Source organism: Peromyscus californicus, unplaced genomic scaffold (genome assembly GCF_007827085.1).
Source record: "Peromyscus californicus insignis strain IS unplaced genomic scaffold, ASM782708v3 Scaffold_6__1_contigs__length_162567912, whole genome shotgun sequence".
NCBI lineage: Eukaryota > Metazoa > Chordata > Mammalia > Rodentia > Cricetidae > Peromyscus > Peromyscus californicus.
Window position 1 is genome coordinate 88,147,511 of NW_026294584.1, and position 20,918 is coordinate 88,168,428.

The 20,918-nt window shown below is 44.1% G+C and overlaps 1 protein-coding gene across 1 annotated transcript in view; it reads right to left on the reverse strand.

Moving 5' to 3' along the window:
• Positions 1-20,918, reverse strand: part of Kcmf1 (potassium channel modulatory factor 1) — a 67,336-nt gene that overhangs the window by 5,939 nt on the left and 40,479 nt on the right. Inside the window, exons 2-6 of the mRNA XM_052719009.1 lie at positions 19,611-19,778; positions 15,527-15,666; positions 4,423-4,524; positions 1,622-1,793; positions 432-714 (exon numbers count right to left, since the gene is read on the reverse strand). Of these exons, the coding sequence (XP_052574969.1) occupies positions 432-714; positions 1,622-1,793; positions 4,423-4,524; positions 15,527-15,666; positions 19,611-19,641 (728 nt within the window). The 5' untranslated portion in view covers positions 19,642-19,778. The remainder of the gene's footprint in view (positions 1-431; positions 715-1,621; positions 1,794-4,422; positions 4,525-15,526; positions 15,667-19,610; positions 19,779-20,918) is intronic.

Below are 20,918 nucleotides of genomic sequence, written 5' to 3' on the forward strand. Positions count from 1 at the left end.
TCAGCTCAGGTCCTCAGGCTGACGCAGCCAGCATCCTACCACTGAGCCATCTCTAAACCCTCCTCTTTTGTCCTTTCCAACACATCTCAGCACACTAACGGAAAATCAGAAATAACATTAATTATGGAACAAATTTAGCTGATAAAGAACATATAAATGAAATGATACTGTTTTAAGTGTTATGTGTAATGTAGGAAAGGAAAATATTTTCAATGACGATCTATACCTTGTGAACACAAAACCAACATCTTTACTTTATCTGAAACAATAGTTTCTCATGTTCCTGGGGGAACATGAACTACGTGGTTTTAACTGGAGGGCTGTAAGTTAGTTGTAACGGTCCGATCAAAAGCAGAGTTCTGAAGTGGATGTAGTCACACACACAAAAGGCAATGCTCACTAGCCTGGCCATCGTCAAGAAAGCACCCTACCTTGTTAAAAGGAACTGGGAGTTCTGGAGAGCCTGCTGGCTGTTCTCCGTGTTGGCCGTGTTGGCTGTGGCCGTGGACTGGGTGATTGTAGTGGTGACGCTGCTTGTGTTAGTGCGCCGGCTTGCGTTGCGAGCTGTCTCCAGTTGCTGACGTGCTGCCTGCGCGTGCTGCCGCTCGAGCTGCAGCTGCATCTGCAATTGTTGCAACTGAGAAGCGGAAGGTCCTGAAGAGTTAAGCTGTCCTCCTGCAGAACGTCTCACTCCTGACAACTGAGACAACAGCTCTGCCAATGGAAATGCAGACAATCAATCAACTCAGGAAAAACAAGTGCTGTGAACGGAGAGGTTCACGCAACATACTCGTTCCCCAAGGACCAACACCACCACGAACCTACACACAACTATGCCCGCTCAGGCACAACTTCAGAGAAAATTATTCCATAAAGTACACTATACTTCTTATGTAGACTGAAGACCCACCTACAGGTGGGATCATAACCAAGCCCTCTTAACAGAAGCGGCATGAAGGCAGGGTCAAGCCTACTGTTTACTCTATTTCCAGCTTTCAGAACAGGGCCCGGCACCCTGACATCAACATTTATTCATCTCTGATCATTTAATCAGAGGAATTAGCAGGATGAAATCCCAGAGTCCGGAGCATTTCTAAGCGTGGCCTTATATTCTCACTTCTTCCTTCTCTCTAGTATCTTTGGATACTGCTCTTCCAGATTACTGGGCAGTGCTCTGCTAGGCCGGTCCTCCCCACCTGGAGTGCTTGACTCTGGTCTATTACAACCCATACTCTTGTTTTAGTGGAGCTGTTCATGTTGTTGTAACATCATCCTTCAGTACATTCTACAACAACACAGTTCACAAACCAGCATGTGCATCCCTACCTTCCTCCCCAGAAGGGCCAACTGAGTTCCTTAGTCCTTGAGATGGAATCATGGCGTTCTGAAGGCCTTCTCCACTCTGAAATCTTTCCTAAAGCCCTTCTTCTCCCCTAACGCCTTAGAGAGATGCAGTAGCACATGGACTCCTTTACACTGTCCATTTACAAATGTCAGACTTCTATAGATTTGGAGAAGATTTGGAGGAATGCAAGCACAGGGCCAGATGCTAAAGTAAAACACAGACCACCCGAAACACGAAACCCTTGCCCTTGCCATTATGAAGTGGAAACAAACTTACCAGCTATAGGATCCATGGCTTCCCTACTGCTTGGAGAGTATGAACTCTGTGAAGACGAGAGTCCCCCGGTAGAACTGCTAGTAAAGTGCATGTTTGATCGACGAGCACGAGGACCTCCTAACCCCCGACCAGGGTGAAACATTCTACGGACATGTCGAACACCACTCGATTCATCATAACTCCAAAGTTAAGGAAAGCTTGAGTAGTTTACGAAAAGAAGAAACAACAACAACAACAAAACACTGGAGCTCTTGTTAGTTAGGAATTTCTAAACTGTAAGCAGCTTAAAATAGCACCTTTAGTTTAGAATATAAATGTTCCAACTCTATGAGGCCTGATAACCCTAAAAAAGATACTCAAATATAAAGCAACAGGTATAAACGAGGCATGATAGTACATGACTGCAATCCTAACTCTTAGGAGGCTAAGGCAAGAAGACGGGAGTTTGAGGCTAGCCTGGGCTACACAGTAAATTTTGTGTGTGCTGAAAGTCAAGAACTTTCTTCCAGGTTCTAGACCTGGAACATGGCCAGAATGAGGTCAAAAAAGCTACCTGGTCAAACAGCTAAGGTAGTCTTAATATTGAATTTTACGTACCAAAAACTACACAGGAGCTGTATAAACAGCTCCTGTGACACATTATCCTCTAAAGTGAAAAAGAGCAGGCCAAATAATCTAAATTCTGTAGATGCAGCTAGTTTCTGAGTTAGCTTTAATTTCTGTCTTCAAATTTTATTTTCAGTGCTGCTGCTAAACAGAAAATACTTGAATTGCTGTCTCATTGGACACAGATTAATATGACACTCCTCAAGCGGACTTCTAGAAGCCTCATTCTTCTTAGAGAACGAGCGTCAAACACAAGGTCTTGTGCAGCAAACAGCTGTAAAATCATGACAAAAAAAAAAGCAAAACCAAGGCCGGGCGGTGGTGGTGCACACCTCTTTAATCCCAGCACTTGGCAGGCAGAGGCAGATGGATCTCTGTGAGTTTGAGCCAGCCTTGTCTACAGAGCAAGTTCCAGGGCAGCCAGGGCTACACAGAGAAACTGTCTGAAAAAAACAAATTGAAAAGACAACCTTGTATTTCCACAGAGGCAAACAACAACTTCCTGCGTAAGTCGGTTCAATGTGCAGGGTCTCACGGTAGTGCTTGGGACGAGCTTAGGGTCTACAGAAGGTTATCAGGAGTGTTGTTAAGAGGCAGTTGGGTGAGAATAGCAAGTTTCGGAAGACATCTGTCAACAGTGAAGGAGTGACCGCTGACCACAGGCAGACACTAGATACTGGTGTTAACACGACACTGGAGGGATCTGAAAACTCCTCATGCCTTTAGTATCTGCCACTGCAGCATTTTGTGTTTTAAAAGTTTGGTAAAAAATAAAAACATGTGAAGTACCTTTTATATTCCTGTACTTTTCAAAATTTTATCTTTCCTTGGTAACCAAAGACATTCACAGAAGGCTTAAAAAATGGGTCCGGATTATGTGTGGGACAGTCTTTACTGAATGTACATTGTATCACCAGAAGCCCCAGAATTTGTTGAAAAAGAAATTCAGGTTATTATGTACTTTCTGTTACTTCGTAGTGCCCCTATGAATGCACAGGAACTCAAAGGCCTAAGTATCCTTAGCACACTTAATTTTTTTCCATCTTTAAAAAAGTTTTGTTTCAGCCAGCTGCTGGTGCCTTTAATCTCAGCACTCAGGAGGCAGAAGCAGGCGAATCTGTGAGTTTGAGGTCAGCCTGGTCTACAGAGTGAGTTCCAGGACAGCCAGAGCTGTTACACAGAGAAACCTTGTCTTTGGAGGGTGGGGAGGGGGGAATACACACATATATATTTTTATGTGTTTGGGTATTTTGCCTGCATAGATGTCTGTGTACTATGTGCATGTCTCTTGATCATGGAGGTCAGAAGAGGTATCAGAGCCCCTAGAATTGGAGTAACAGATGGTTGTAAGTTCCCATGTAGATGTTGGAAATTGAACCTGGGTCCTTTAAGAGCAGCTAGTACTCTTGACCACCGAGTCCCATGTCCAGTCCTAATTTTTTTCATCCTTTTATTAAAAACAAAACAAAACAAAAAACAAACAAACAAAACCAAAACCCCAAAAACAGCTGGGTGTGGTGGCACATCCCTTTAATCCCAGTGCGTAGGAAGCAGAGGTAGGTGGATCTGTGAGTCTGAGGTCTTAATTTTTAGTTTTTTTAAATTTTAAGACAAGTCAAAACAAAACCACAAAAACACAACCGGCGCTGTTTCCTTTACGCTGCTTTGGCTGCGCTCCACACATGGTGGAGGTCTCGACGTTCTCTGCCGTCCACTTACTGCTAGCCTCTAAGTTGGCTCAGGTTTCTAATTTCTCAGGTTTGTTCCATTTTCTTCAGCTTTCTGTTCATGTCCACCTTCCCTTAAGAAGCTGTATCTCTAGCTGGAAACTAGGATCTGTGAGTGCGAGATCAGAGCTACAGACTGAAAAAACAACAAGCAGTTTGGTCCCCAACAAGTCCAAACTTGGGTTCTGGAATATGAAGAAAAGTCTGGCAGACAGAAAGGTTGAGGAATTTTGAACTGACTTAAACTTTCATATGGATAGAGTCCTAATGGATGACAGATTTAGAAAGACAATTTATAACCTAAATGCAGCATAATCAGTCTACAAAACAATAAAGTCAACTTTTATGAGAAGGTCAAGCAAATAAAAATAATCTGGAGGTTATGTCTTTCTCTCTAGGAACACTACTCTCAGAACACCCTCAACGACTATCCCCCCCCAAAGCGGCACGATGCTCCTGGAAGGATATTAAATCTCTAGGGGCTCTGTGTTCAAGTGTCAGATGAGCTGCAAAGTCATCTGTGACATGATTAGGATCGCCTCCAGGTAACGCTGCACATATCGGACAAATCTGCAAAGCAAACGGAGTGAGAGGTCAGGACACAGTTGCTGAGAGACGGACACTGCCTGGGATCAAGTGTCAACCCAGCAGAGCCACTGCAGGTCTGAGCAGCCATGCTGTCTGTCACTCAGCGGCAGTGCCATGTCTCAGGGTCACAACACAGCGGGTCTCAAGAGTTAAACTTGACTTCTGGCAGAACCTTCTATCAGTAGCGCCGAGCCACATTGGCACGGTCTAGCCAAGCAGTTTGTGTTCAAACTTTAAAAATAAATGTTTTTTCCTAAATTCAGACTTGAATGGTAATATCAGACATAAGTTCAGGCACGCTTCTTCAAAGCAAGGTAGGGCAGCAAATGCTTAACTAAAATGTAGCTGTGGGATGGGGAGCAGAGAGAGAAGGATCTTGGGGTTCCCCGAACAGCTAGTCTAGTCTACCCAGCAAGCTGCAGGCGAATGAGTGATCCTGTCTTAGAAAATCGAGGGAGCTGTGCAACAGCTACAGAACGTGTACAGAAGAAGATGGACAACGGGATTACGCACAATTGTGCACAATTATGCAATTTTTGAAACAACTTCAAGGCAAAGGGAGAGGGGGGAGAAGCTTGTCCCAGAACCTGTTTCCAAGAAGGATGGGCAGTGTGGTGCAAGTCTGTGACCAGGCCAAGTTCAAGGAGTAATTACCTTCTGTGTTTGCCTTACGGCAGGAGACACAAGCGACAGTGACAATAAAGCAATGTGCACCCAGGCAGAGGCGGTGAGAGCCGGGGAGGAGCGTCCCTCCCTTAGAGCTTGAGAGAGAACCACAGGGCAGGGAAGCAGGTGAGCTCGGCAGCAGTGAGCAGGGGGCGATGGAGAAGAAGAAGAGAGGAAGTCATGCCTTTTGAGCAGGTGAGGATGAGAGCGCCCGGGGAAGGGTGCGTAGGACTGGCCAGTATCCAAAGGGCTAGAAAGGGAGAGCGACAAAGGAGTGGTTATGCTTTGGGGCTAGAACTTAGAGAGGGGAGCAGGATCAGCAGAGGAGGATCTGTAGCAAATTCCTGGAGAGCTACTTTGAAATAGCTTTATCACAATTAGTGACTAGGGAGTAGGAAGAACAAAAGATAGTAAGAAACTATTGGAGGAAAGGCTGTCCTCTTCCAGTTGATAGTCTAACAGTGGTTTCCAATCCCTGAAGTGGGAAAAGTTTCCAAGTCTTAACAAGAGGCAAGAAAGAAAGAAGGCCCGACAGAGAAGAGGGGCCAAGGACAGCAGCTCAAAGTTGAGGTCTGTGCATCTCCACTGCTTGTCAGTCACCTCACGAGCACACATGCCCAATATAATTCACAGGCTCAGTGACTTTGTAGCTCACTCACAGTGGCATGGGAGGAGGAAACTAGGAAGATGACCCAGAAGTCAATGCTGGGTCATGGAACAGACCAACCGATCTGACTTCCAGAGCCCAAGCAAACACAACTTCCCACCTCTGTGACTAGAGAGCCAAAGCCCCTAGAGTTTGATTGATTTTATGACTTGAAAATCTAAAGATGTTCACAAGAAAACACAAGGAAGCAGATGGCCTGCAAGCAGAGTTAGAAAGGCCAGGATGGAACATGCCCAAGGGGAAGGGAGAGAAGCCAGCAGACTCTCAAGCCCTTCTTACAAAGGTCAGGCAGTTTGGTTTTTGTTTTTCTCTTGAACAGAAAAGCTGTGGTATCTGCTCTCAAGTTTACAAACTGAACCCTTCACTAGAAATCCGGATCACTTGGTGCCATTCCCGGGTTCTGGTATTCCCGGCAGGGGTCTGCTTACTCAACTTTCTAAGAGTTTCTGCCTTGCCTAGCTAGATCCTAAATTTTTGGGTTTTTGAGACAAGATCTTATATGTGGCCTAGCTAGCCTTGAACTTGCAGTAACTCTCTTGTCTTTGCCTTCTGAATTGCAAGTGTGTGCTACTATGCTTGGCTCTGAGAGTATAAACTTTTTGAAAGTGTACAATGGTTTGTCTGTGTTTTTTAAACCATGGCCAGATTTTAAAAGCAAAGCAAGGCTTAAAGAAGGAGAATTGTAGTCTAGGTGGGGGTTTTGCTTTGTTTTAAGATTTTATATTCTACTTATATGTGTGTGTCCCCTGCTTGTGTGGGTACTTGCAAAGGCCAGAAGAGGACATCAGATCCTGAAACTGGATTTAGAGATGGTTCTGAGTTGCCACATGGATGCTGGAATTGAACCTGGGGTCTCTGGAAGAGCAGCGAGAACTCAACCATTAAGCCATTTCTCCAGCCCCAACACATTCTAGTTATTTAAAGATTAAACAAGCCTATTTTGAAACTTCATTTAGCAGCAGAATTAGGTACAACTTTCTCAGAGGATCATTAAGACCATAAGATTTGTTTCTGTTTTTTTGAGGGAGCAGGGTTTCTCGGTGTAGTCCTGGTTACAAACTCAAATGATCTGCCTATCTCTGCCTCTCAAGTGCTAGGATTAAAGGCATGTGCCACCACAGCCCAGTCTAAGGCCACATAACATTTTTATCTAGTGAGAAAATAACCATTAAGCAGAAAGCATCTTTCTCCTACAATAGCTCCCTTTAGGTTAGCCTTGGATAAATCCCATGGCAGACTGCACTAAGAGAGCTGGAAGAGCTTCAGGACTCTGATGCACATGTAAGTAGTGTTAGATGAAGTCTCCTCTGGAGATACACATTCCCAGAAGGAAGACAGAATGGCAGCATAAATATTCAATGTACTAAGAGTGCACCAATTAGACAATCTACAAACTAGAAAGCACCTTTGAGATGGGGATGTAAAACAAAGAAAACCATGGTCCCCACAACTGTATGTGTTTAGTTTTATGCTCAATCTCTGGGTTCATTGCAGCTACTCCACTGAGCCACTGGGCTAAAGGTTAAAGGTACTCATGGAGAGTGCTGAAAACATTCAACCTAACTTCCACAAAGACTAGGGGTAAAGAGTTACTGAGGATGAAAACTTTACTAGGAAGGGTCATTTGGCTTGGAAGCTGGCACAGAAAATCAAGAGACCAGATTTAGAAACAAGTAGAAAATGCTGTCAAGTTTAGGCCACTACAATTAACACAGGTGAGAACCTGAAAAAGAAACTCAAGCTTCGGGCCAATGGGAACAGAGGCCTGGCCATCTTTTATGCTGTGCATTTTACACTTTGCAAACTCTAAACATGCCCGAGGCCTTAGGGTCATGCAGGGCTGCACTTTCTGAGGAGTAAAGGAGGAAACAAAACAAGAGAAGAAAGGAAAATGCAAACAAAATGGGGTGGGAGAAAGAAAAAGGAGGTGGGGTGGGGTGGGGTGGGGCCCTCAAGGGAGCAGAGCTGGCTGTCAGAAGCACAGACTGCTAGTTTTGAACAGGCTTCTCCATTGTGGTACTCAATTCCTTCACAATACGGGGAAATTCTACACAAAGGGTAAGTCATTCATTCTAAAATGTGACAGCCTGTCAACATGAATATTTATCATACTACCATCACCACATAGCACAGTATTCTCTATTATTCATACATGAAAATTCCGTAACACACTGGTTTAAAATTATAACAACTTGTCAACAATAAGGCTTACTGAATTGGCTTATGTCAGTGTTTCCTAAATTTGGCTAAGAATGTAAGTCACCTGGAGTACTTGTTAGAAGTGCTTTCCTCCTAGGCCCTTGAGAAAGATTGGGAAGGTGTAGACCTGTATTTCTGCACAAGAATCCTAGGTCTTATGGCTGGGTAAGTTTGGCAAAGAACAGCTGACACAAAGTGTGGTATTTAAAATCTCTATCTCCCTGTTAAATAAAAAGCCACATGTTATTGTTACTTATATAATCAAAAACACTCTCATCACAAACATCCCTGCTACTGTTTGGGCTACTCACTTCTGGTTCATCTTGTCAGCGATCTCGTCCGTCCTGCTTTTTATCTGCAGCCCTCTTGAGAGCCTTTACCAAATGAGGCGAGGCCTCACAAAGATGGTGCTGTTTCTACGTGGTCTCTGGCATGATTACCAGCCAGCAACCAATCGGTGCCCATTTCAACATATGCTGTTACCTATGTACCTTTCGAATCATCATTCTACATGCAGATCCTGAATGTAGGGACACCCTCCCCCCAACACAGGCTAGCTGCCCACCGGAAACCCCTGAGAAGACAGCTCAAGTCAGTAAAGTGCTTGTCTTCCAATCACAGGATCTGAGCTGCATCCCGAGAACCCATGCTGCCGGGTATGGTGGCACATGCTTGTGCTTCTAGTGCTGGGGAGGTGGAGACAGCAGGAGTTCTGGGGCTCACTGGCTGCTTAGCTTACCTGTGCGTGAGTTCAAGGTAGCAAGAAACCTATTCTCAAAAAAAAAAAAAAGAAGAAGACGACGACGACAACCCTCTAAAGGTAGCCATCAGCATTCCTGCTCTCCACAGGAGCTCCCCCGTTTCTCCCCTACAATTACTTCCCATCTCAAGCAGGTTCAAATTTCCTCTGGTTTCCTCCTCCAGCAAACACAATCCCAGCAGCCTGTTTGCTCTGGGTGTTGTGCACAGCTTGACAACAATAGGAGAGGGTCAGCTCTACCGTGTAATGTGTTTCTCTCAGCCTTCTTATGGACTTTCTTCAAGAGCATGGTGGCACACACCTTTAGTCCCAGCACTGGGGGGCAGAGGCAGGTGGACCCCTGGAGGACAGCCTGATCTACAGAGTGAGTTCCAGGACAGCCAGGGCTGTTACATGGAGAAACCCTGTCTTGAAAAACCAAACAAACAAAGGGAAGGAGGGAGGGAGGAAGGAAGGAAACTTCTTGCTCATTTTATTCATTTGTGGGTACAGATAATCTATTAAAAAGTACTGCCTGTCTGGGGCTGGTGAGATAGCTCAGCAGGTGAAGTGTCTGTTGCACAGACTGGATCCACCTGAGCTGGATCCCCAGAACACGTGTGAAAAGAGAGAACCAACTCCACAAAGCTGTCCTCTGACCTCCACACAACATACTGCGGTGCACACTCCCTCTCCATGTCACACACACAGCTGCAGCATAAACCTAGCTTTCTCTGAAGTAGGCTGCAGCAGGATGGGGAGATGGATGGGGAGTTGGGCAGGTTCTTTACCCTCTTACCATCCTCAGACTACCTGAACATGGCCTCTGAACTGGAACTCTTGGAAAGGCTACTGCTTCTTTTTTGGTGCTGGTGATTGAACCCAGGACTTGGTACATGGAGGCACTTAAGTCATAGCCAGCAGCAGACACCGCACTTCTTGTTAACAGAAGCATCATGTGTCAACAACTGCTTCAGCAGTGGGCATCTCTTGAGAAAGTACCTGAACTGAACTCCACAGATAACTCCTCTGAACCTTGATTAAGGAGAGTATCTGCTTTCTCAAAAGCACTGACTTCTTGACATCATTTACTTTCTCCTGCCACTAAGTGTCTGGTGTACACCCATTCTCTGGCGACCATCAACTTGTAAGGAACAGCTTTCTGGGGTATTTCCTGTGATTCACATTCATCCATGTAATCATCATAGCTAGAACTGTCATACTGAAAAGAAACATCAAGTCACACTGACAGTACCTACCATTCCTTGTTTCTCAGCACAAGCAGAGAGCCATGAAGATGCTATCATTTTTCTGTAGAGGAGCTGAAATGTCCCCATAAAGTCAGGGGACGGCTTCCTGGCTGTGAAGGTTCTTTCTGTTACCTGGTCTTACTGTAGGATCCAGTTCTATTTCCCAGCGCGATGTATCACTGTTTGCTATTTTCTTCTCAACAATGCATCTTGGCTGTGTCTGAGAGATGCTGTCTCCTTCTGATTCTTTTCAAAACCACATCACATTTTCAAGGGCGCCCTAAGTCAAAAGCTCCCCGACTTTCTTTCACTGCTCTCTCACTGAGTCAAATAGTTTATGTTTGGGGAGAGCAGATTCAAAGGAATGAAAAAAATAGGCAGTTTCTCTAGACAACAGGGCTATAACAATGTGTGCGTTCTTTATTGTGTCTTTAAAAGAAATAATTTACTTCAATTTATTTTATGTGCATTGGTGTGAAGGTGTCAAGTGCCCTAGAAGTGGAGTCACAGACAGTTGTGAGTTGCTATGTGGATGCTGGGAATTCAACCCGGGTCTTCTGGAAGAGCAGCCAGTACTCCCCCGCTCCCCCACAGGGTTTCTCTGTGTAGTTTTGGTGCCTGTCCTGGAACTCACTCTGTAGACCAGGTTGGTCTCGAACTCACAGAGATCCGCCTGGCTCTGCTGGGATTAAAGGTGTGCGCCACCACTGCCCAGCATGAGTAGCCAGTACTCTTAAGTGCCGAGCCATCTCTCTAGCCCCATGTCTTTTCTTTTTTAAAAGGTTATTTTTATGTGTGCAGGTACCCTCACAGCTCATGCTGACTGGAGAGCTTGCCATGCACTGAGCCCCACACTATAGTATCTATGTGCAGCGAAGCTAGGTGTTAAATCTGTTATCACGAAGAGCCATTATACTCAAAGAGTTCTCTAACCTCAGCTTGAGCCAGGCATCATGGTGCAGACCTTTAATTGCAGCACATGGGAGGCAGTGGCAGGTGGATCTCTATGAGTTCAAGGCTAGCCTGGTCTACACAGTGTTTTAGGCCAGCCTGACCTGCCTCAAAACAAACAAAAAAACCAAACAACCCCTTAGAAAACAAAAACCACACATGAGGGGCTGGAGAGATGGCTTAGAGGTTAAGAGCACTGACTGCTTTTCCAGAGGTCCTGAGTTCAATTCCCAGCACCCACATGGTGGCTCACAACCATCTGTAATGAGATCTGGTGCCCCCTTATGGCCATACATGCTGTATACATAATAAATAAATCTTTAAAAAAAAAAAAAAAAGCCAGGCGGTGGTGGTGCACGCCTTTAATCCCAGCACTCCGGCGGCAGATCTCTGTGAGTCTGAGGTCAGCCTGGACTACAGAGTGAGTTCCAGAAACCCTGTCTTGAAAAACCAAAACAAACAAACAAAAACCCCACACATGCACATAGCATGCACACACACACTGCTTGAAAAGACATTGAGAAGCTATGAATATTTTGTCTTGTATTTAATAATGGTGTAATAGCCCTAAGAATTATCTAGGCAGTGTTTCTTCTATCATTAACCTTTGTAAACAAGCTTTGCTGGTAGCCACCTGCAATCCTAGCACTTGAGAGAGAGTGTTGGAGGATCAGAAGTTCAAGGGCAACACGAAAAGGTTACATACATGTGTATAATTGTCTGGATAGGGTCTCACTATGTAGCTCAAGCAGGCTAGGAACCTGATCTTTCCACCTCAGTCTCCCAAACACTTTCCTCTCCCCCACCCCTTGTACATCTTTCATCTTCTACATCCAACAACTCAGTTTCAAATAGCTCAGGCTCCCCCGTACTTGCTATCTATTCTCGGCTCTGACTCTCCTGTGTTTCTCTACTTTCAGTCCAGCACCTTGAAAATTCATTTCCTGTTAATTTAGGTAGGTCTAATAATGATGTTAATCAAGTCTGAAATGCTTTTTTTTTTTGAAGCCAGAGTAGCCCTGGCTGTCCTGGAATTCACTTTGTAGACCAGGCTGTCCTTGAACTCTGACAGATCAGCCTGCCCCTGCCTCTGGAGTGCTGGGATTAAGTGCCACACCATGCCCGGCCTTGGGATGCTTTTTAAAGGGGTGTTCATTGGAGGAATAATAGGATTTGATGCAAAATGAAGACACAGGGGCTGGCATGATGGTTCATCAGCTAAGAGGGTGCTTACTGCTCTTGCAGAGGACCCAAATTTGTGTCCCCGGCACTCATGTGGAGTGCCTCACAGCCATCTGTACACAATTCCATGAGATCCAACACACTGTTCTCTGAGGTAGGGTACCTGCACGTGTGGCACACATAAACTCATGCAGGCACACATACATACAAACAAAAATCTTTACAAAAATTAAGATACAATAAGGAACCCAGACATTGCTATAGCCCTGCTTTCTTAGAGAAACTGCCTAATTTCTCATTCCTTTGTGAATCTCCCCAATCATAAAAACGCAACCTCAAGCTCCCCTCTACAACGCTGATACTGCTCGAGTCTGGAGCAGAAGTTTCAACAGGCTTTCCTAACAGCTCGTGCTGACTGGAGCTTACTACTGTGCACTGAGCCTAAAACTGGGTGTTTACCAAAACCGTGCTTTCTAAAAACCGGGACACCCTTCTCCACCTATGTCTGCGGCCTATACGAATGAAGGTGAAAGCCCGCATCTGAGTCTTGCGACCGTGCCTTCAGAGAGAGCCGTCTCCCACAGCTATGACAGGTAAAGTGTCCCCCGGCTGCCACGTGTAACCCCTCCCCAACTCCAGTCAAAGAACACAAGCCATGGAAGCCAAAGCGCCATCCCATCTGTTTTAGACCACACATAATGCCACCACCTGGATTAGCCAATTCATTAAGCACTCATTAGTGCTAACTTTCCACTTTATAAGCACAGGAGGATCAGGCATGGTGGCACATGTCTTAAATCCTAGGAGTTGGTAGGCAGATACAGGCAGATCTCTATGAGTTCAAGGTCAGTCTGACCACAGATTGAGACCCAATCTTAAAAAGAAAAACAAAAAAACTGAACCAAAACAACAGCAGCAATAACCACTCAGCTTTAGAATAACTCCCATCTTTTTGCAAGGTAGATTTTGTTTTTTGACTCTCCCTTAATACAATGATTTTTAAAAATTAATCCATTTATTGTGTATGTATGCATGTGTGCTAGAAGTTGGAAGACAACGTATGTGGGATCAAACTCAGGTGGCGTGCACCTTACCCTTTGAGCCATCTCAGACCCTCAATTTATCCTTTCCTTCTCCTTGATAGCAACTCAAAAAACTTCTACTGGAATGCTAATAGCGAAATTTCTCTTAAAAAAGAAGTCCTATTATCTGATTTTGAATTATGAGAACTCAAATAAATATTTTATCACAATCTATGTCAGATGATATTTTTCTGTTTTGTTTCCTGGTTTTCTTACATTTCTGGAGACTGCACCCAGAGTCTCTTTCCTACTAAACAAGAGTCTGACATACCCCAAGCAGGGACTTGCTTTTAAAGGGTTCTTCGGTACACTCAAAATTAAGCTTTCTTGAATGATCTTAAAATAATTTTTTTTAAAAGATTTAATTTTTTTATTATGTATACAGCATATACAACAGCAGGCCAGAAGAGGGCACCAGATCTTATTGTAGATGGTTGTGAGCCACCAGGTGGTTGCTGGGAATTGAACTCAGGACCTCTGGAAGAGCAGTCAGTGCTCTTGACCTCTGAGTCATCTCTCCAGCCCTTAAAATGAATCTTAAGAAGGCAAGGGGCTCTAGTTGTTTAATACAGAGGACCAGACTGGGGGAAAAAGGGCAGAAAAGGAAAGGGGGGGGGGCTAAAGCTGCTGTAAAATTCACTAGCCACTTCAACTCACTGTGAGCATTTACTATGGCAACTGTTTACAGTGACAGGGCCTCTTGCCCTGCAATGGTCCAAAGGGATGCTGATTATTAGCAAGCATGGCTCCTAAATCCTACAGTGAAGTGTGATTGGCCTAGAGGACATGTGCTGTTAATGCTGCAATAATAACAAATTGGGCAGTTAGAAAAAGAAGACGCTAACAGCAGCCATCAAAATGAAGGGGTTTACTCTTGAAATTCATGATTCAATTTAAAAATACCTGGTTTGGGGCTCAGTGGGTCAAGGCCCATGCTGCCGAGCCTGAAGACCTGAGTTCAATTCAATACCCAGAGCACATACAGCGATGGAGGGAACCAGCTCCTACCCTTCCCCTAAAATCAATCAAGAAACATTAAAACAAAGGGTTTGGGTCAGCACAACAAAACATCGTGGGCTAAGTTAAACTCAACAGGAAAACAGAAAAACAACGACACATTTTCTACAGCAGTTAGGATGGGGACAGACTGAGTCAGGCCTCTTTCTGCTGTGACTAGGGTGACACAAGAGGAAGCCAAGTTATCTGAAAAGAAAAGAACCAAACAGTGTGACGACAGGGCTCTGGGGTTCCCCTTGGTGTTCTCAAGTGAAATCTGGTTTAGGACCAGACGAAGTTAATCCAATCTTAGGAATCAGAAGCACACACTGGCAGCGTCCATGGGAACGAAGGTTAGCCTGAAGCAGAGGCCTCTGGTCAAGTTTAAATACCTGTATGCCCTTGAGTGTACGACTTCATGTCTCTGAACTTTATCTGTTTTGAGCACATCTAGAGAATTACTATTGGATGTGGATGCAAATTCTCCGCAATCGGGATCTCCAGCTGCACACAGACACTTCCCTTTATCTACTATTAGCAACAGCAAGAATGAAGAGCTGAGGGTTAAGATCTAGCTCACTTCCCCACTACGGCCATACCCCCTCCCTCCCTCCCTCCCTCCCTCCCTAATCTCCCTTGATCTGCTCTCCCTGTGAAGCAGTATCTTGACTGAGACTCACTTCTGCAGACTCTTGTGGGTGTATTTACCACTGCTTACAGTTAGAAAGAAGCATATTGACTCTGATGAGAGGTTAAAAAAAAGTCTAAAAAGTTTTTAAGTTAAGACTTCGTATTTTATTCTAGGCCTTTTTGCTTTTAGTCACTGGGGGAAAAGCAGGCAGAAAGAACTAGGAGGCACTGAGTTTTGACGTGGAAGCAGAGATGCGATCTGATGTGAACTGAGAAAGGCCTGAGCTGCAGCGTCCGGACTGCAGAGGGAGCACTGCTTAGGATACAACCAACCAAAGAGTGAGTTTCCCCGAGAAAAATTCCTTAAGGAACAAAGTACTTAGAGACACAGGCAAGCTCGGGACCCTTTCTACCTTCTCCTGTGGCCTTGGATGAGGCATCCCTGCATGTGTCTTGAAGAAAGGCAGCCTGAGGGCTCTAAAATTTGCTGCTGAAGGTAACTTACATCACTAGATAAGAAGCTCATTATACTAAGCAAGAGGTGGACGGTGGCGGCGGCAGGTCTAGTCTCAGCCACGTCAGGAGGACAGGGGCTGCCATCTTATCAAGATGCTTCACCTACCACTTCTGTTGATGTTTCTGCGTGTTCAGAAGTCACATGTTCCTGAAGAGATGTTTCCGTGTAGCCCATTTTTCCACAATAGGGACAGGTAAAAGACTGGGGCTGCTCTACAGAGAAAGCTTCCCCACCATAGTACAAATCTGAAAAAGAAAACAGAATGCAACTGAGAAATACCCACGCTTCTTCTCAATACACAAGGACAATCACAGTACACAACAGTGTGAAGGAAAAGCTGTGGCCTCAAGTACAATAACCCTACTCTCTTGGTAAGTGAGGTTTTGGTTGTTTTTTTGAAATTAATTTTTGAGACAGGGTCTCACGGTGTAACCCTGGCTGGCCAGGAACTCATCAATCTGCCTGCCTCTGCTGAGATTAAAGGAGTGTAGATGAGGAGTTTAAAAACAAAACAAAGCAAAAACTAAACCAAACCAAACCACTTTAAGAGTATCAGATTACAGTGGGAAGCCTGGCTTCAAATAACTCTGTTAACATTTATAAAACCTTTATTTCCACATAGGACTCAGCATATTCTTCCAAAATCTTCTCTCCAGATAGCACGTAAGAGGAAACAAAGCAAACAAGTTTCCCCTCACCTATAGTTTCCAGGGTGTCCCAAAAGCCCACGGATACGGTTTGGTCCCTACCCTGTGGTACTACTGGGAAGAGGCGGAACCTTAAGGAGGTAGGTCAGTTAAAAGAAAGGTTAAGTCACTGTTCAAGAGAACACTGGGACCCCAGGCCCCCTTTCTGTTTGTTCTTCACCTGTCAGGAGACTGTCTGTCCTCTGTTCCTGCTAAAACGGATTATGCCACCATCTCCAGAACCACACAGCCAAACAATCAGGCTAAAACCTCAAAAACCAGAAACTGAAGTAAATCTTTCAAACTGACTTTCTCAGGTATTTTATCACAGCAATGGAAGGCTAACAACCTGCCTCTATACATACTTCAATCTGAAGCTGCTTAGTCTACATCTGGATCTAATTATAATTTTACTGTATTGTTTTTTCCTTATTTTTTCTCCTCCCTCCCTCCTTCCCTCCCTCCCTCCCTCCCACCCACCCTTCCTCCCTCTCACCCTCTCTCCCTCCCTCCCAGTCTCCCTTAGGTTTTTTGAAGCAAGGTTTTCTCTGTGTAGCCTTGGCTGTCCTGGAACTCAGAGAGATCTGCCCACCTCTGCTTCTCGAATATTGGAATTAAAGGCGTGATCCATTACCACTCAGCTTCCTTATTTCTTTATATACAGTGGTAACATTAATACTGGAAGAAAGAACAGAAAGATGTACCATGCACAAGGATGTAAGAACTCAGGAAAGAAAAGATGACCATGACCAATATACAAACTGTTAGCTGCAACTACCTGTCTACAGAATACGGCATCCTCAGAGCAGGAAGCCTCCCTAGGCATCCAGTTCTGGTGGATGCCAAGTTGAATATGGTATAAGCACAATTCACTGCCCAAACAGTTCTCTGAAGAATGAACCAGAGTCTGTGGAAATAATCTATCTGCATCATTAGTATCATTCTCCACAGGTAACCTAGAAGAAAAACCATAGCATCTTTAGTACGTTATCCTACTTCACTACAAAGATGTATTTCATTTTTTTAACATGGGGGAGAAAGCTCAATTTTAAGAGTCTAAGATTACTCTGGGAGAAGAGAATGACAAGCGGAGCATGGTGGCTCCTAAGTGAATCTAACTGAGAACCATGGAGACTGAAGAAGGATGACCACAAGCTCAAAGCCACTCTGGGCTGATAGCAAGACCTGCCCAAAACGAGGGATGGGGGAGGAGAAGGAGAATACTAATTAAGAGAGATTTAAACTGTCTTAAAAATATCACTCGTGCGTGTGTGTGTGTGTGTGTGTGTGTGTGTGTGTATGTGTGCACATGCATGTGTGCACATGTGTATGTGTAGGTGCATGTGTATGTGTGTCTATGTCTGCATTAAGACTTATAAGGTAGCTGGGAGGTGGTGGCGCACGCCTTTAATCCCAACGCTCGGGAGGCAGAGACAGGCGGATCTCAATGAGTTCGAGGCCAGCCTGGTCTGCAGAGTGAGATCCAGGACAGGCTCCAAAACTACACAGAGAAACCCTGTCTCGAAACAAACAAACAAAAAAAGACTTACAAGGTAGATTTGTGGTAGTTAAGAATTAAGAAGAAAAAAAGACAAAGATGGTGGTGTGTGCCTGAAATATCAGCACCTGGGAGACAGAGACAGGAGAAGCATGAGTTCAAGGCTAGCCTAGGTCACAAAGCAAATCCAGGCAGCTTAAGTTGAATAGTGAGACCCTGTCGTAAAAACAAACACCCAGTAGCAAATAACAATAAGTAGCAAAAAAAATTTATTTACCCAGTGAATGGCAAACCCCCAACCATGACATCCCTGGTAAAAGACTAAAAGCCTTTTCCCTGAGATGAGGAACAGGACAACATCTCCATTCTTGCTACTGCTATTCAGTATTTCCCTCGGAGATCTAACTGCAGTAAATGAAAGGTATCCAATGGAAAGGAAGAAAAAAACCCACGATCCTAAGAATCCACGAGGTAAGAACTAATCTTAAATTACTAGTACTAATAATGTAACAACATAGCAAGCTACACAATTCATATATAGAATTTTTCTATAACATTTGCAACAAATAATCCAAAGATAAAATCAATTTAACAATATTCTTCACACAAGTCTATAAGCTCAACATAACCACTATCAAAATCCAGTTGGTTTGAGAAAACTGGACAGTGTCCCAAAAACTCAGAGAAACTCAAGGGACCCAGAATGCTCAAAAGTCTGAATAGGAATAAACTCAAAGACTCAGAAATTTCAACTGTCTACAAAGCTTTGGAAATGCAAACATCACTATCATGAGCAGAGATTCAGATCAAGTGAAGAGACTATAAGTCCAAGCCAGGGGGCAGTGGCATACTCCTTTAATCCAGCACTTGGGAGGCAGAGGCAGGTGGATCTCTGAGTTTGAGGCCAGCCTGGTCTATCTACACAGTGAGTTACAGGACAGCCAGGGCTACAGAGAAACCCAGTCTTGAAAAACCAAAAAATTAACAATAAACAAATAAATGGGTCAAAATAAGCCCTTGTTATGGTCAACTTATTCTGAACAGAAGAAAACTAATTAATAAACAATGGATAGTTCAATGACCCCAGAAAACTGGATACCCCCATATAAAATGGAGCAGACTCTCTACCTCAACTCCAAGTGAAAAAAACTAATTCAAATCCTAGCACTTGGGAGGCAAAGAGAGGCAGGAGAATCTCTGTGAGTTAAGGCCAATCTGACTACAAGTGAAATCCCATTTCAAAGGAAAAAGTAGCAATTTTAAGAACATGAAAAGATCTAAATGCTAACAGAACTGGAGTCCTCAGACACACATCCCAGCGACCTTAGAGTGGGCTATGGGCTTTAGATGACACCAACACACAAAGCAAGGAAAAAGAACAAACTAGGCATTTTAAAATAAAACTTCTGTACTTCAAAATACAGCACCTAGAAAGTGAGAAGATAACAATCGGAAGGGGAGTCAAATCACTCTTCTGAAAAGGAACGTGTATCTCATATATATGACATATATATATCACACTAGATATGCATTTAATGTACATAATATACATATATCTAATATATATATAACCAATATGTACACAAATAGCTAATAAGCATAAGAAAAAAAAGCTTAGATCATTAACTATCAGAGACTTGAAATCAAAACCACTTGAGAAGACAGTTAACAAGTGTGGTGACTAGCTAAGAGATTCTAGTGTGAGATGGACAGCCTTCCTGACTGCTCATGCACTCTCAACAACACTCCCGTGCTATCAGCAGCAGCAGTCGGCCTGACTTCATCGCTTGTTTCCAGAGGCACTCTATCTCATTGCTTACAAGTTGTGGATTTTTTCAAAGGGTTTCTTAAGCAAACTATAACTAAGAGAAAGAAGGACAGAGGAAAGAATTTTATTTGGAATGACCTGAATCCTGGGATATGCTGGTGGGGATAGTTTCAGGCTGTTCTGCTTTTTCATACCCATACAAAGCCCTCAAGTGACAACCTCTCATTAAGAACTTACCAAAATCTACCCTCGTTAATATGCACTGCATCGGGTGGTCAGTTGTATGCCTGGTTGTCGTTGCCCCGCTTTCATAACAAGATGCACAAAGATCGTAATCGTAGCAAATTAAACACTTGTATCTGCGACCTCGAAAATTTCCTTTTAAACATGCATCACAGCTGACACCTATAAAACAAGAAGAAGCACCTTCAATTAGCAGCTAGAACATAGTGGAGCCCAGCCATCCCAGCAGTGGGGTAAACTGCTTGCTCAGAAAGGTCCATTTATGATCCTAATGACGACGACACTGAGTTGTGTGTGCAGGCAGGAGGACTGCGGCGAACATGAGGCTGGCTTCGTCAACAGTGAACTTAGGCCAGGGATGTGGTGACAAACTGTCCGGGAGGAAGCTTCAAATATCTCAAGACACGTAAAATCCCCTGTTATGAAGTGCCTTGTGACCAGAAAAGGTGTAGTTACAAAACATTCTTTCCATAGGGTCACGGTCCAGTTTTTGCCAAATGGCTCAAAAATGCCACCAAACACCAGGCAGGTATAAAATCTAAATTTTAAACAATAACACACACAAAGAAATGCCATAATCAGACTCTAAGTTCATATCAGAAACAGATTAGCAAACAAATACTAATTCTTCAGTATCTGGTTTTCAGATAATGTCTCACTATGTAGCCCAAGCTGGCCTTGAATTCATGATCTTCCTGCCTTAGCCTGCCGCCAGGTGTTGGGATTCAAAGCATATGCCACCCCACCTGGCTGCCATCAACAATTCTTAGCATGTTCAAATGAAGATTAAACAAGATGGCAGGCACTCTGGAAACAGAGGCACGAAGATCTCTGTGAGTCTGAGGTCAGCCTGGTCTCGGTAGTGAGTTCCAGATCAGCCAGGGCTACACAGTGAGACCCTGCCTAAAGACAGAAAGGGAGGCAGGGAGTTGGGGCACTTCAAGAGGCAGATAGCAGATCTGTGAATGAATCAAATGATCAGAGTTCAAATGTTTTACAATTTAAATTGAAAAGTCAACAGGCAGGCTTAACAGTAGAAAATGCCTTTTATTTAACATATGATACACTTGTTTGTGCAGAAAGCTCATATATAGCTGAACTCAAAATGAAATACTAGATGAGTGTGTTAGATAAGAAAAGACGCCCGGCAGTGGTGGTGCACACCTTTAATCCCAGCAGAGGCAGGCGGATCTCTGTGAGTTCAAGACCAGCCTGGTCTACAAAGAGAGTTCCAGGACAGCCAGGGCTACACAGAGAAACTGTCTTGAAATACCAAAAAAGAAAAGGTAGTTTAACAATCTA